This window comes from Phyllostomus hastatus, unplaced genomic scaffold (assembly GCF_019186645.2).
Source record: "Phyllostomus hastatus isolate PE091 unplaced genomic scaffold, TTU_PhHast_1.1 phas_scaffold_555, whole genome shotgun sequence".
NCBI classification, from domain to species: Eukaryota; Metazoa; Chordata; class Mammalia; order Chiroptera; family Phyllostomidae; genus Phyllostomus; species Phyllostomus hastatus.
This window is the reverse complement of record NW_025334036.1, coordinates 14,595,978-14,609,910: the sequence shown is the minus strand read 5'-3', so window position 1 is coordinate 14,609,910 and position 13,933 is coordinate 14,595,978. Positions and strand designations below refer to the sequence as shown.

The window sequence follows — 13,933 nt, the reverse complement described above, 5'->3', positions numbered from 1 at the left end:
CCCCACCCCTTTCTCTTTCCCTTCCACCTCTCTAAAGTCAATAAATAAAAGTTTAAAAAATGAGAATAATATTTTTATTTTGGAATATTTCCCTTTTGAAGGAATAATAAAATGTAATGAGCTTTCCTGGGCCAATCTTGGGAGTGTTTTTCCCATAAAATTCTCAAGTGCTGTACATGGTAACTTAACTTTCCAGTGTCCTGCTTAGGGTACTCCCTTGTTCAGAAAAAAGTTAGGTTATACTTTCATGTTTAACCCTGAACTTGGCACTTGTCTGACAGGATGTAAAAATGGGTAGTGACACCGTATTATAAAAGTAATGAGATGGGAATAGACTCTCGTAGTATTTCCAGAGACAAAATACCAGGCAACATTTGGATTAAATCACATAATATACCTGAATGTTACTTAATGTTAAGTAACCTGACGTACTTCTTTATGTTTCAGATGCAGAAAGAAAAAGCCTCTATACTCTCTTTCTGGAGTCAGTACAGTCACGCCTTCGACACGGAGAAGATGCCCCCGCACAGCCCCGCACGGAGCAGTTGGCAACCAAAGAGAACCTCATTAAGATGCAGTGCATTGCCGAGAGGCACCCTGAACTGGACGATGTTCACGACCCGCTGCTGGCCGTGAACTTTGCCAGGTGAACCCCAGCTGCTATTTTTTTTTTTTTTGAGATTTTATGTATTTATTTTTAGGGAAGGGAAGGAGAGAGAGAGAAACAGCAATGTGTGGTTACCTCTTGTGCGCCCCCTACTGGGGACTTGGCCCGCAACCCTGGCATGTGCCCTGACTGGGAATCGAACTGGTGACCCTTTGGTGCACAGGCTGAAACCCAGTCCACAGAGCCACACTAGTCCCAGCCCAGCTGCACCATTTCTGATGGTTGGCATAGCAGAATCTATGCCATATTTAGTACTGTTTATTTCTGCCAGGCGGGGGCCTTCCAGCCTTAAAGATAGAACCTTTGTAGCCTATCCTACTTATGAATGAATGGGGCACAGGAACACACTGTGTTCACTTATTTTCGATGTGTCCTTTGGCCTCCCTGGTGTTTGTGAACGTCCCCAGGCTGTCACATGCCCTAGGCCCTGGGGAGTGATGTCTCTGGGACAGAAGACGCTCTAAGAAGTCTGGGTCGTGGTTGGGCATCAGACACATCCAGTGAGCCAGACCCTCCCTGTGCGTAACATGCGTCTTGGCTCTCGAGGCTTTTAGGTGCTTGGTACCAATATACTGCTGTTACCTGAGGCCGTCACTTACTGCCAATGGCTCTAGTGTCCAGAAAGGGCCAAAGTGCGTGACCCTGAAGGCAGAAGTGACTCTGAACAGCTAGTTCACTCAAAGTATGTTTTGAGGAAACAAGTTTCTTTCTGCCCCGGCTGGTGTGGCTCAGTGGGTTGAGTGCTGGCCTGTGAAGCAAAAGGGTTGCTGATTTGATTCTCAGGGCATTGCAAAAACATTGATGTTTCTCTCCTTCTCCCCTTCCCCTCTCTTTAAAAATAAGTAAATAAAATCTTTTAAAATATATATTTAAAAAAAGATTTCTCTCTCTGTAATAATTGGTCATTTTAAAATGGCACTCTGAAGTTTTGATTTCAGAGAATCCTCTTGACGGCTGCTCTTAAAAGAAGGCTTTTTTTTTTAATGTTAAAGGTTGTATTTGGAACAGAGTGACTTTCACGAGAAGTTTGCTGGTGGGGACATCTGTGTGGATAGGTCCTCGGAGTCTGTGACGTGCCAGACGTTCGAATTAACACTGAGATCTTGCCTGTACCCCCACATCGACAAGCAGTATCTCGAGTGCTGTGGGAACCTCATGCGGACGCTGAAGAAAGATTACAGGTCTGATGGAGTTTCGTTTCAGAAGTTGTCCGCAGTTTATTGTGCTTTGTGAACCATTGTGATTATGTTAAAACCTGTATTTCTAGTCAGTTTTTATTAGAGTGGGAAATAGATACGCAGTTAACAATTTTCTTTTTTTTCTTTAGATTTTTATTTATTTATTTAATAAATAATGTGCGGTTGCTGGGGGCCGTGGCCTGCAACCCAGGCATGTGCCCTGACTGGGAATCGAACCTGCGATGCTTTGGTTCTCAGCCCGTGCTCAATCCACTGAGCTACACCAGCCAGGACAACAATTTTCTTTTGAGAGAATCAATTAACCTTTAATGTTTTCCCAACTGTGTTGTAAAATTTCATTGTTTATTTCTGAGACACTATCCCTGAAGAAAAACAGAAAAAGTATGTTGCACAAAAATGCCCATCACAAAATTGGCCATCAGAGGGGAAAATGGGTGGATTACCAGTTCTTTAAATTATGGCATCTCAAAAAATATGGTATACTCATATCATATGTATGAACTTAATAAAGTTAACACAATGTTTATACAGAGTATTAAATAACATATTTTGTTGTTTTTTTTTAATTTGATCTTTTTAAAAGATTTTCTTTATTTTCAGAGAAAGGGAGGGAGAAAGGGGGAGAGAAACATCAATATGTGGTTGCCTCTCACATGACCCCTACTGGGGACCTGGTCTGCAACTCAGACATGTGCCCTGACTGGGAATCAAACCAACGACCCTTTTGTTCACAGGCCCGTGCACAGTCTACTGAGCCACACCAGCCAGGGCTAAATAATCTTTATTGTACTTTTTTCCACTACCATTTAGTCCCCTTATACCACCCTGGCCCCAGCAATTGCCACACTGTTGTCCATGTCCACGAATCCTTTTTCCTTTTAGCTCAGTCCCTCCACCCCCTAACTTCCCCCACCTATTTTGTTCTTAAAGCTTAAAAAAGCAGCGTATATAACATGGTGAGGACAATATTTTATTAAAGACACAGAAAAAAAAGACTGGAAAGAAATACCCCAAACAGTAACAGTGAAAATTCACTGTGAATGGTAGGATTTTGAGTTCCTTTTGTTGTTGTTGTCGTCACACTTTTCGACTGCCCAGTGTTCTGTGTTAAGGAAAAATAACTTCTGTTACTGCAAGGTACCTAAGAAGCGTTGGCGGTTCTGACTGCCATCGTCAGTGCAGAGGGTAAGCCTGCGTCACTGCCGATGCTGGCACACGAAGCCTGTGACGGATGGGGGCCTGCCTCATGGTGCCTCCGGCCTCTCCTTGCAGGTTGGTGGAGTACTTGCAGGCCATGAGGAATTTCTTCTTGATGGAAGGTGGAGATACCATGTATGACTTCTACACATCGATTTTTGATAAAATAAGAGAAAAGGAAACCTGGCAAAATGTGTCTTTTCTTAACGTCCAGCTCCAGGAGGCAGTAGGACAGCGTTACCCCGAAGACAGTTCACGGTAAAATGTGGAAGCCGCCTTTTATTTCTTTATTTTTTAGAGAGAGGGGAAGGGAGGGAGAAAGAGAGGAGAGAAACATCCATGTGTGGTTGCTTCTCATGCGCCCTCTCCCGGGGACCTGGCCCTCGACCCAGGCATGTGCCCTGACTGGGAATTGAACCGGCGACCTTTTGGTTCACAGGCCCACACTCAATCTACTGAGCTAAACCAGCCAGGTGGATGGTTGTTCAGTGTTATAGAATAATCCCTGTCCCATGGACCCCTCAATGAATATCTGTGTGGGTCATCTTATTTAATCTTCACACTGACCCCATGAATTTTGCTAATGTAATTTACATGCTAGAAAACCAAGGTGGTGGGAAGATGAGTGGCTCGCCCACCAAGCAAAGCAGGATGAGGAGATGGAACTGGGCAGCTCTCGGGCTCTGCTGGCCTCCCTCAGGGGGCTGGAGTCGGAGCTGCCCCGGGCTCTGCCCCTGCCCTGCCCCAGCCGCTGCACTGGCCTCCTCCTTGGTGGCCTCCAGTGTTCTGAGGCAGCTGCAGACCTCAGGGACCCTCACTGCCACGACCTGCTGCTGTTGCACAGGTTCAGGAGTGGCAAGTAGGTGGCTCCACTTGATGGGCACGATTGTAGGTTTTCAGACTGTTCCATGGGCTCATCCCCAGCCAGGCCGCTGACCTGCCCTTCCTCCCGCCCAGCTACCCGGCCAGCTCTGCGAGTCGGTGGTCCCACACCTTTGCAGCACAGAGGCCATAGCCCACCTTCTCCCCGGCCTCAGGTTCCTTGCTCCCTGCTTAGCTCTCTTCCTCATTCCCCTTCAAAAGTAATGATAATAACAGATAATAGGCGTCAGGTGCCAAATTAGGGCGTTATTTTCCTCACAGCCGTGCTGGTGGCTGACTGTCTGCAGCTTAGTAGTAGGTAAAATAATTCCCTTTAGTTTCATTTTATTCTTTTATTACCTTCGATTCTGCCATAAAAGTGGAATTTCATCAATTATGTGGTTATAAAAGTGGGGTAACTGCCCGATTCTTTTTGTGATAAGACATTAGTGCCCCACACCAGCAGAGGGTCCCAGGGAAGGTTATATTGTTCAGTATCAGTAGAAACCCATGAATTTTATTATTTTTGACATGTTTTAATCTATTCCAGAATTATTCTTTTTTTTTTTAAGATTTATTTATTTTTAGACAGAGGGTAAGGGAGGGAGTAAGAGAGGGAAACATCAATGTATAGTTGCCTCTTGTGCACCCCCTACTGGGGACCTGGCCCGCAACCCAGGCCTGTGCCCTGACTGGGAATCGAACCAGCGACCCTTTGGTTCACAGACCGGCGCTCAATCCACTGAGCCACACCAGCCACGGCTATTACAGTTATTCTTTTTTTGTTGCATAGCCTGTTCCATTCTGACCCAGAGAGAACCCTGTCACCTGACCCCAATGGCCCCGGGGAGCCCCTGGCTCTCAAGTCCAACATGTAGGCCCATTCTGTGCTCATCCTGCCCAGGCCCGTGTGCCTCTCCTGCGAGCACCTGTCATGGCTGTTTGGTGGCTTCAGAGGCCTTCCATCCAATGCTGGAGTGGATCCATCAGCCCTGGGTTGTCACCACCTCTGGACTCTCAGAGGACGGAGCTGGGACATCTGTAGGAAGAGCAAAATGAAGTATAAGCTCACATTGATATTTTCGGTGTCTGTGAAAGACGACTAATTGCACTTTGATTTTCCTTTGAGTGTTACTCACAAGTTACCCTAACACATACTGGATTTGTCCTATGATAAGTAGTAGTGGTCCCAAAGTCACGGTAGCAGCCACAGCCCCTGTCAATTCACTGCACGCCCTGAGCTGCCACCTCCAAGCCTCCGTGGGCTCGAACCAGCACCGACCCAACACCGCGCCGGCTTTGTGCTGACAGCTCATGTTCCTCTTCCGGGACTGCTGTGCTGCTCTCCTGCCCCCGTTGCCATTTGGTTTTCAGTTAGGCAAATGGCTGTGTGTTTCTGAAGTGGAAATCATTGGTACCAAGGTTCCTTTAGGGAGATCTGACTTCTGTTTCTGTCCCTGCAAGCCTCCTCCCTTCCTGGAAGGTAACCGCGGTTATTGGATTTCCACGTGGTGGTGCGGCCCGCACCCAGACCCGTTGCTCGGGCCCCGCTCCCCGGCCGCTGCATGGTCCTCGAGGCGCTGACCGGACCCCGAGGAGCAGGGTCATCAGACCCTCAGGTGCCCACGCAGCACCAGATATAGGGACATTCCCAAGCGCTGGGGCACCTGCTCCTTTCTACCGAGAGTCACATTCGAACCAGTGTTAGGGACGTGTGCGCAACACCGTTTTAGAAGCAGAACCCGCTCTGGCCACCCACCGCTCCTGGGCTGAGCAGAGGTCCGCTTCTGAGCCCGTTGGCTGCCTGGACGTTTCCAGACTAAGCTGCCTGCCTTCGTCCTTTTTCCTAATTAGCCAACAGTGTTAGGTGTCTCTTCTCCTTTACGGCTAAACTCGGTATTTGAGAACTTTTCTTATTTCCAAAACCAAATTCCTGTTCTGGAATATATGCCAGAAAATATGGCTGTATTGGAACATTGGCACTCCTTTTATGAAATACAGTGTCTTTTTTGGAATATGATGTAAATAAAATAAATGCTAAAATGATGATGGTTTTTTGAAAGAGCCTTTTGTACAAGCATGTTTTCACCAACTGAAACTAAAATTTCTTTTTCTAGTCTCTCTATATCTTTCGAAAACGTGGACACAGCTAAGAAGAAACTCCCCGTTCATATCCTAGATGGTCTGACCCTGAGCTACAAGGTATGTGCTGATACACTTTGTAAGAACACTGTTTGGTGTTAAAATTAAAAGGTACAAGCCCTGCCTGGCGTGGCTCAGTGGGTTAGAGCACCGTGCCATACACTGAAAGGTGGAGGGTTCCATTCCCACCCAGGGCACATACCTAGGTTGTGGGTTCAATCACTGATCAGGGCATCAGTGAATCAATCACTGATTCAGGAGGGAACTGAGTGATGTTTCTCTGTCTCTCTGTCTGTCTCTCTCTTTCTCTCTCTTCCTTCCTCCCTTCCTCTCTCTTTAAGAGGAGTGAAAAAATGTGCTAGGGTGAGGATAAAAAACAATTAAGACATGCAGGTAGTGGGTTCCCTTCTATCCTGATTTTCCGTTTTTGTTTTCACAGGTCCCATGGCCTGTGGACATTGTTATAAGCTCGGAATGTCAAAAAATTTACAACCAGGTGTTCCTTCTCTTACTGCAGATTAAGTGGGCAAAGTATAGTCTGGACGTGTTGCTATTTGGTGGTGAGATTATAATTGAAAATTAAATTATAAACTGTAATTATAATTTAAAGTATAATTACATATAATATAGTTTAATTTCAGCCCTGAAAAAGGGATTGGTGGTCTGGTCATTTTTTATGTATATGCAAATACCAAAAATGATGTGTATACATCAAAAATGATGTGTATTTACAGCAGCATTTTTATAGATGCTAGAGTTAATGTTCTTTTAAAAATATTTTATTTATTTTTAGAGTTGGGGGAGGGAGGTAGAAAGAAAGGGAAAGAAACATCAGTGTGTGGTTGCGTCTCACACACCCCCAACCATGGACCTGGCCCACAACCCAGGCATGTGCTCTGGAATCGAACCAATGACTCTTTGGTTCGCAGGCCGGTGCTCAATCCACTGAGCCACACCTGCCAGGGCTACGTGACAGTTTTTAATGAGAAGTTCCTGGGACTTTGCGTTTGCATGTTGATGACAGCGACCATCCAGGTGTTCATGGGGACTTTTCAGGGCGCCCCCTTCCAGAGACGCTGAAGGCGGGTCCCCACAGCACCTGTGGTGACCTCGCTGCGGGGGCCCCGCCCTCAGCCGCTGGGAGCAGCGCTCGCCGCCCACGCCGCTCTTTGACTCTCGCGCAGAGACAGCTGAGAAACCGCACCTGCAGGAAGGACTCCAGTGCGGGCCGCAGAGGAAACCAGTGCGGCAGCAGATCCACCGCATGCTCCTCTTGCGCGTGAAGCTCATGCACTTCGTGAACAGCCTGCACAACTACATCATGACCAGGGTTAGTGTCTGTCCGTCTGCCTCGTACCCAGCTGCTCACAGGACATCACTGGTAACAGACCAGAAACCTGGAGGGGCCCACAGCGTAGCGCCAGGCTGCAGACGTGAAAATGGCGCGTGTTCACACTTGGATCATAAAATGCTAGTGTAGTGGGCGGGATGGGGGGGCAGCTTTAGACCCGCCAGGGCACCTGTGTCCCAAGTCTGCCGTCCCTCCTGTCCCCCTGGGACAGGCACGGCCACAGCCCCTCTTTCGAATTGCCTTCCGAACTTGCTCCGTGGTCCTCTGACTTTTGATCAGTGGTGACAGCTGCCGCTGGGAGTTGGCTTCAATTTTTAGTGACAGCCAGACTCTGCCAGGCTGCTGTGCACTGTCCAGAGGAAGATACGGGCAGATTATGTGCTTTTTTTCTTCAAAACAAAAAGGAAGTCATTACAAAGTATATTTTTCTTCCATGTCTTCGAACCAGTTCGAGAGGACATCCTGAGAGAGGCTTCCGCCATTTGCCCAATGTCCATATTGCTAGGACTCCTTTTGGAGTTTAAAGTGGTTGCCAAAGAAATTTCTAGTCTTTCTGGCCTGTAAGTCCTAAAGCCCATTGTGTTCCGGTGAACGAGCCTTTCCAGCCGGCGTCTCAGACCTGCCGCCTTCTGTCCCCTGGGGCCACATCAGTGGCGCCTGGACTGCGGCCCCAACCCTTCAGCCTTGAGAGTAGGAGTTGCAGGTGTACTGGGTGGGCAAAAGGAGGTTTGCAGCTGTAGTACAAATAAATGATACAATAATTAGTAAGAAATAACATAAGGATAAATTCTGTTTGGTGTACTCACAGCTGTAAACCTACTTTCACCTGCCTCTGTGTAAACAGTGCAACTTAGAAAAATGTGTACCTTCAGCCCTGTTTGGTGTAGCTCAATGGATTGAGCTCGGGCTGAGAAGCAAAGGATCGCCAGTTCGATTCCCAATCAGGGCACATGCCTGGGTTGCTGGCCAGATCCCCTGTGGGGGGTGTATGAGGGGCAACCACAGGTAGATGTTTCTCTTCTTCTCTTTTTCCCTCCCTTCCCCCTCTCTAAAAATAAATAAATAAAATCTTTTTAAAAAAGAAAAATGTATACCTTCAACTTATCCAATGTTCTTTTTTTGACCCTCACCTGAGGACATGTGTGTTGATTTTAGAGAGAAGGGAAGGGAGGGGAAGAGAGAGAGAAACAGATTGGTTGCCTCTCACATGCACCCCAACTGGGGATTGAACCTGCAACCTGGGTACATGGCCTGACTGGGGATCAAACCCACAACCTTTTAGTTGACGGGATGACACCCCACCAACTGAGCCACCCGGCCAGGGCTACTTGATGGTTTGCTTTTTGTTTTTGGTATCCCCCCCCCAAAAAAAAGTCAGTGTACTTTCCCGTCTGGTTGGATATACTTGTCCCTCCCTACCGGGAACGGTCTGTTCATCAGAGTGAGGCGTCGAGTCACTGGGCAACTGGAGGTCCCCACAGAAGGGCCCCCTTCATTCTAGGAGGAGAACGCCAGCCCCGAAAGAATGGTACTTCATCAGCTCGGCAGATGGAACAGTTGACGGGAGAGACCTGGTTCTTGCTGACGCATGTAAAGAATTACAGATCAGCAAATTAGCGTGTCATCAGTTTTTTAGTGACCTATTCCCGTGGAAGAGAACAGGACTGGGTAGAGTGGGGGGTGAAAGGCAAAGTTTCAGGGCAAAGCAGGGCAGCAGAAGTAAGAGCGGCTGAAACCCAGGGTGGCAAGCCCCCGGGGGGGGCCTGAGGCCAGGTGGCCAGAGGCCCAGTGGCCGGAGATCCAAGAGCATCAAGAGCACCCCAAGCTCGAGAGACAGAGAGAGAGAGAGAGAGAGAGAGAGAGAGAGAGAGAGCACGTTCTTTGTTCTAAGGACTTACATAGTTGGTGGGATAGGAGGGGAAAAGCTACATGTTGACTAATGGGTGAATGTGGCACCCGCTTTCCTGGGGGAATGTGACTACCCAAACTTAGGTACATGTGGGGGCCTGTTAACCCGAATCCTTATCTTGCTCCAGGCTCCATTTGTTCATCTTGTTGTGAAACAGATACGTGACAGGAGGCAGTTAATTAAAATTGGGGCACTTTGCAAAGTTATTTATGGGCTCTTTCTGTGAGCATCAGGGACTCCCTCGTAAAACAGAGAGTGACCAGAGGTAGGCAATTAACCAAGGTTGTTTCATGGGCTCTTTCTGTGGGCACCGGGGACCCTGTCCCACATTCAGGCCTTGGGATGAAAGCACAGGTTCAAGGCTTTTTTTTCCAGACAGTAGAAACGCTACACAGAATCTCAAGGACTTCCCTTCTTTCTTGCTAACGTAGGGTTTCTTGTGATGTTGGAACACCTGGCAATATGATCGGCCCAGGCTCAGGACTGCTGAGTTAGCGTGTGAGACCTGTCTCCTTCCTCCTCCCTGCCTTGGTTTACTCTCTAACCTGCCTAATTGGTAAAAGGTGTTTCCTGGCCACTGGGATGCTAGACGCTGGCCAGGGACAGCAGTGCAGCCTCCGAGTTCTTCCTGCGCTGCCTCCTGCCTCAGGACTATTGAAGGAAGCAGAAGGGTCCGGTGAAAACTTTGGTGTTCTTTCTCAACAAAGAAGCCTGATTAAATTTTTTACTTTTCTCTTCAAGATCCTTCACAGTACAGGGCTGGAATTTCAACATCAAATCGAGGAAGCCAAGGACTTAGATCAATTGATTAAAATCCACTACAGATACCTGTCAACCATCCACGATCGATGTCTGCTGAGAGAAAAGGTACGTGAGAAGTCACCTGCGAACTTGCCCACTTAGGCAGGAGTGAAGCTGGTCTAGCGAGTTCGTCTCTCTGCTGTGGGATTTTATATTTACTAAGCTTCTGTTCTGTAGAACACTCCTTTTTCCTTTTTAGGATTTTATTTATTTATTTTTAGAGGGGAAGGGAGAGAGAAAGAGCGGGAGAGAAACATCAATTTGTGGTTGCCTCTTGTGCGCCCCCTACTGGGGAACCTAGCCTGCAACCCAGGCATGTGCCCTGACTGGGAATTGAGCCAGCGACCCCTTGCTTAGCAGGTCAACACACAGTCCAGTGAGCCACAGCAGCCAGGGCTGTTCTGTAGAATATTCTTTAAGGGAAGTCCAGATGACACGAGGTTACAAATTCAGGCCATATGACCAGACAGTCTCTGTACGAGAAACGGGTGGGGCCCGTGAGGCCAGCCCACCCTTCCTCTGCTCTGCACTTGGGCGCAGCTGGACGGTGTAGCTGCACTTGGGGCCCAGTCAGGAGGCGTGTCCCCCTGGGTGTGACTATTGGGGGTGAAGTCCCCTCACAGGAATCACCTGCCCCCTTTCACTGGGGGGTTTTGGCAGCCATCCCGGGAGACGGCAGCTGCTCCATGGGGTGGGCCGAGCTGCCACCGCCTGCATCGTGGGTGCAGCGTGTGCGCCTGGTTCTGAGGGTGCATCGTTCAGAGCCAGGCGGCCATTGTGCCGGTGAGCCTTCTTGGTGACAATGGAGTTAGGGAAGAGTGTGGTGTCCGCGTCCACACAGAGTGGCGGAGCTGTGTTCTCTCCCGGCTTCACTCTGCAGGTCAGCTTCGTGAAGGAGGCCATCATGAAAGTGTTGAACTTGGCGCTCATGTTTGCGGACGGTTGGCAGGCAGGGCTGGGGGCCTGGCAGTAAGTATGTGGCTCTCGGGGCCTCCTCGCTGTGAGTGTTTCAGTGGGCTTCCTCCTGGGAGGCTTTTTTCATCTTGGCGACACATCCCAAAGCACTTACATTTAAGGCAGGGGTGTCAGACACATTGTCACCGGGGGCCACATCAGCCTCGTGGTTGCCTTCGAAGGGCCGAATGTAATGTTAGGACTGTATACATGGAACTACTCCTTAGCAGTTAAGTGAGCTTGGCGCTGCTGCTGGGTAGAAACAGGGCGCCGGGCCGGATAAACAAGGTGGAGGGCCAGATTTAGCCCACGGGCCTTGTGTTTGCCGCCTGTGATTTAAGGAAAGAGTTGAAGAATCTGCTCGTCTGAGCTAGGCAGCCTCAGCGATTATGTGGTTCTTTTTTGAGCCATAAAATAATAAGGAACAGATGAAGTCTTTTAATGAGGACAAGCAAAAATATCCTTAGATGACATTCATGTGTAGTTGTGTAGGTTTTGTTACTTTTTTTTTAGGGTTCTCTTTATTTTATTTTAGAGCGGGGAAGGGAGGGAGAGGGAGAGAAACATCCATGTGTAGTTGCCTTTCACATGCCCCCTACTGTAGAACCTGGCCCCTCAACACAGGCATGTGCCCTGAGTGAGAATCGAACCCGTGATCCTTTGGTTTACAGGCCCACACTCAATCCACTGAGCCACACCAGCCAGGGCCTTCGATTCTTTTTCTAGGGATGTAATACGCATATGCAAATAGAATTCCTCAATGGACAAAACAAATAAAGTAGGGCAGGAAATTTTATATTTTATTTTATAGTCTTTACACTTAGTATTCTAAATAATTAAACCGAGGTACATTTGAAATTACTCCAGAGATATTTTGTTACCTACCTGTTAACCTGGTATGCACTTACTTAAACCGAAATGTACTTTCTTTCCTAGGATGGAATCTATAGAGAAAATGGAGTCCGATTTTAAAAACTGCCACATGTTTCTGGTCACCATTTTAAACAAAGCCGTCTGTAGAGGGTCCTTTCCACATCGTGAGTACACGCGTTAAAATCTCACTGCTCTTCCACTTTCCGGTACAAAGTCTGTCTCAGGAGGAATTAGATCCCCCCTTTCACAGCTGGAAGGCCCCTCAGCAGCTGTACCACGCCTTGGTTGTTTTGTTTTGTTTTGTTTCAGAATTACTTTAGGTTGAGTGAATATTAAGATGTAAAACACAGAGACTAAAGATTTTGCTCTCTAGCATATTGTTTGTATGGTACCTGAAACTATTATTACTATTGTTGACGGGAAAGACCTGGTTCTTCTTGCCGACGCATGTAAAAAATTACAGATCAGCAAACCTAGTAGTATGTAATCAGTTTATTAGTGGCCCATTCCCATGGAAGAGAACGGGACTGGGTAGAGTAGGGGGTGAAAGGGAAAGTTTAGGGCAAAGTAGGGTGAGAAAAGCAAGGGCAGCTGCAGACCAGGGTGGCGAGCCCCTGGGCAGCCTTGAGGCCGGGTGGCCAGAGGCCCTGTGGCCCGAGAGCCAAGAGCCCCCTGAGCCCAAGAGAGAGAGAGGGAGGGAGCACTTTGTTCTCAGGACTTACATAGTTGGTGGGCTAGGAGGAGAAAAGGGGAAAAAGGTCACATATTGATTAACGGGTAAATGTGGCGCCAGCTTTCCTGTGGGAGACTGTGACTAGCCAAACTTAGGGATGTGTGGGGGTCTGTCAGCCCAAATCCTTATCTGCTCCAGACTCCCCTTGGTCCTCCTGTTGTAAAACAAATACATGACCGGAGGCAGTTAACTACAATTGGGGCACTTCCCTTCTTTCTTGCTAACATAGTGTATCTTGTGATGTTGGAACACCTGGCAATATTGTCAGACCAGGCTCAGGACTGCTGAGTTAGCATGTGAGACTTGTCTCCTTCCTGCCTCGGTTTACTGTTTATTCTACTTAATTGGTAAAAGGTGTTTCCTGCCAACCAGGGTGCTAAATGCTGGCCAGTGACAGTATTGCAGTCTCAGAGTTCTTCCTATGCTGTCTCCTGCCTCACTATTATTCTTTAAGATTTTATGTATTTATTCTAAAAGAGGGGGAGGGAGGGAAAAAGAGAGGGAGAGAAACATCAATTGGTCACTTCTCCCTCAGCCCCAACCAGGGAGCTGGCCCGCAACCCAAGCATGTGCCCCGACCTGGAATCGAACCGGCGCCCTTTTAGTTCGAGGGCCCGCGCTCAATCCACTGAGCCACACCAGCCAGGGCAGAAACTATTACTTACAAAACAGAGGGCAGAATAGATTTTAGTCACACTTTCCTATCATGTGTAGCCTTTACAACTATTCCTTTTCAAAAGCTGGGGGGTATTTCTGAGCAGTGTGGAAGCTCCCTAGGCTTTCTGCCAGGGCGGGGCAGGTAGTCTCGGGCAGAGAGGCAGTCTTTAGAAACAAAGGCCTGAGTGTTCTCTCTGCAGTGGTTTGGGGGAGCCATTCAGGGGAAATCCTTCCCTGTTTCTTCATATTCAACTTGAGATCTCCTTAAGGAAGCCGAATGTTTTTAAGAGCCCTGTGTTAGAGTGGGGGCTAGGAGACACAGGCCTAGGTCAGAACTCGGCGTCTTGTTATGAACGGACCTCGGATTTTATGACGCGGGGAACAAATGTGATTTCTTCTGTGAAATGCACAGGTTGGTTTGCTGTCAAAATTAAAATGACCTAAACTAGAAGTAGATCATACTCTTTCGATTTTTATTTAATAAATGAAGACTATCATCTTTATTACACATGAAGAATAATCACCATGTTAATTAAATACAGAAAATGTCTTTAAATACTTTTGAGTTTTGAATTGATGAAAGCCTTTC

The 13,933-nt window shown here is 47.8% G+C and overlaps 1 protein-coding gene across 1 annotated transcript in view; it reads left to right on the top strand.

Moving 5' to 3' along the window:
- TUBGCP5 (tubulin gamma complex associated protein 5) overlaps positions 1-13,933 on the top strand; it is a 45,413-nt gene that overhangs the window by 30,182 nt on the left and 1,298 nt on the right. Inside the window, exons 14-22 of the mRNA XM_045825064.1 lie at positions 448-646; positions 1,660-1,848; positions 3,139-3,321; positions 6,042-6,126; positions 6,506-6,626; positions 7,251-7,396; positions 10,068-10,193; positions 11,008-11,096; positions 12,018-12,118. Coding sequence (XP_045681020.1) covers positions 448-646; positions 1,660-1,848; positions 3,139-3,321; positions 6,042-6,126; positions 6,506-6,626; positions 7,251-7,396; positions 10,068-10,193; positions 11,008-11,096; positions 12,018-12,118 — 1,239 coding nt within the window. The remainder of the gene's footprint in view (positions 1-447; positions 647-1,659; positions 1,849-3,138; positions 3,322-6,041; positions 6,127-6,505; positions 6,627-7,250; positions 7,397-10,067; positions 10,194-11,007; positions 11,097-12,017; positions 12,119-13,933) is intronic.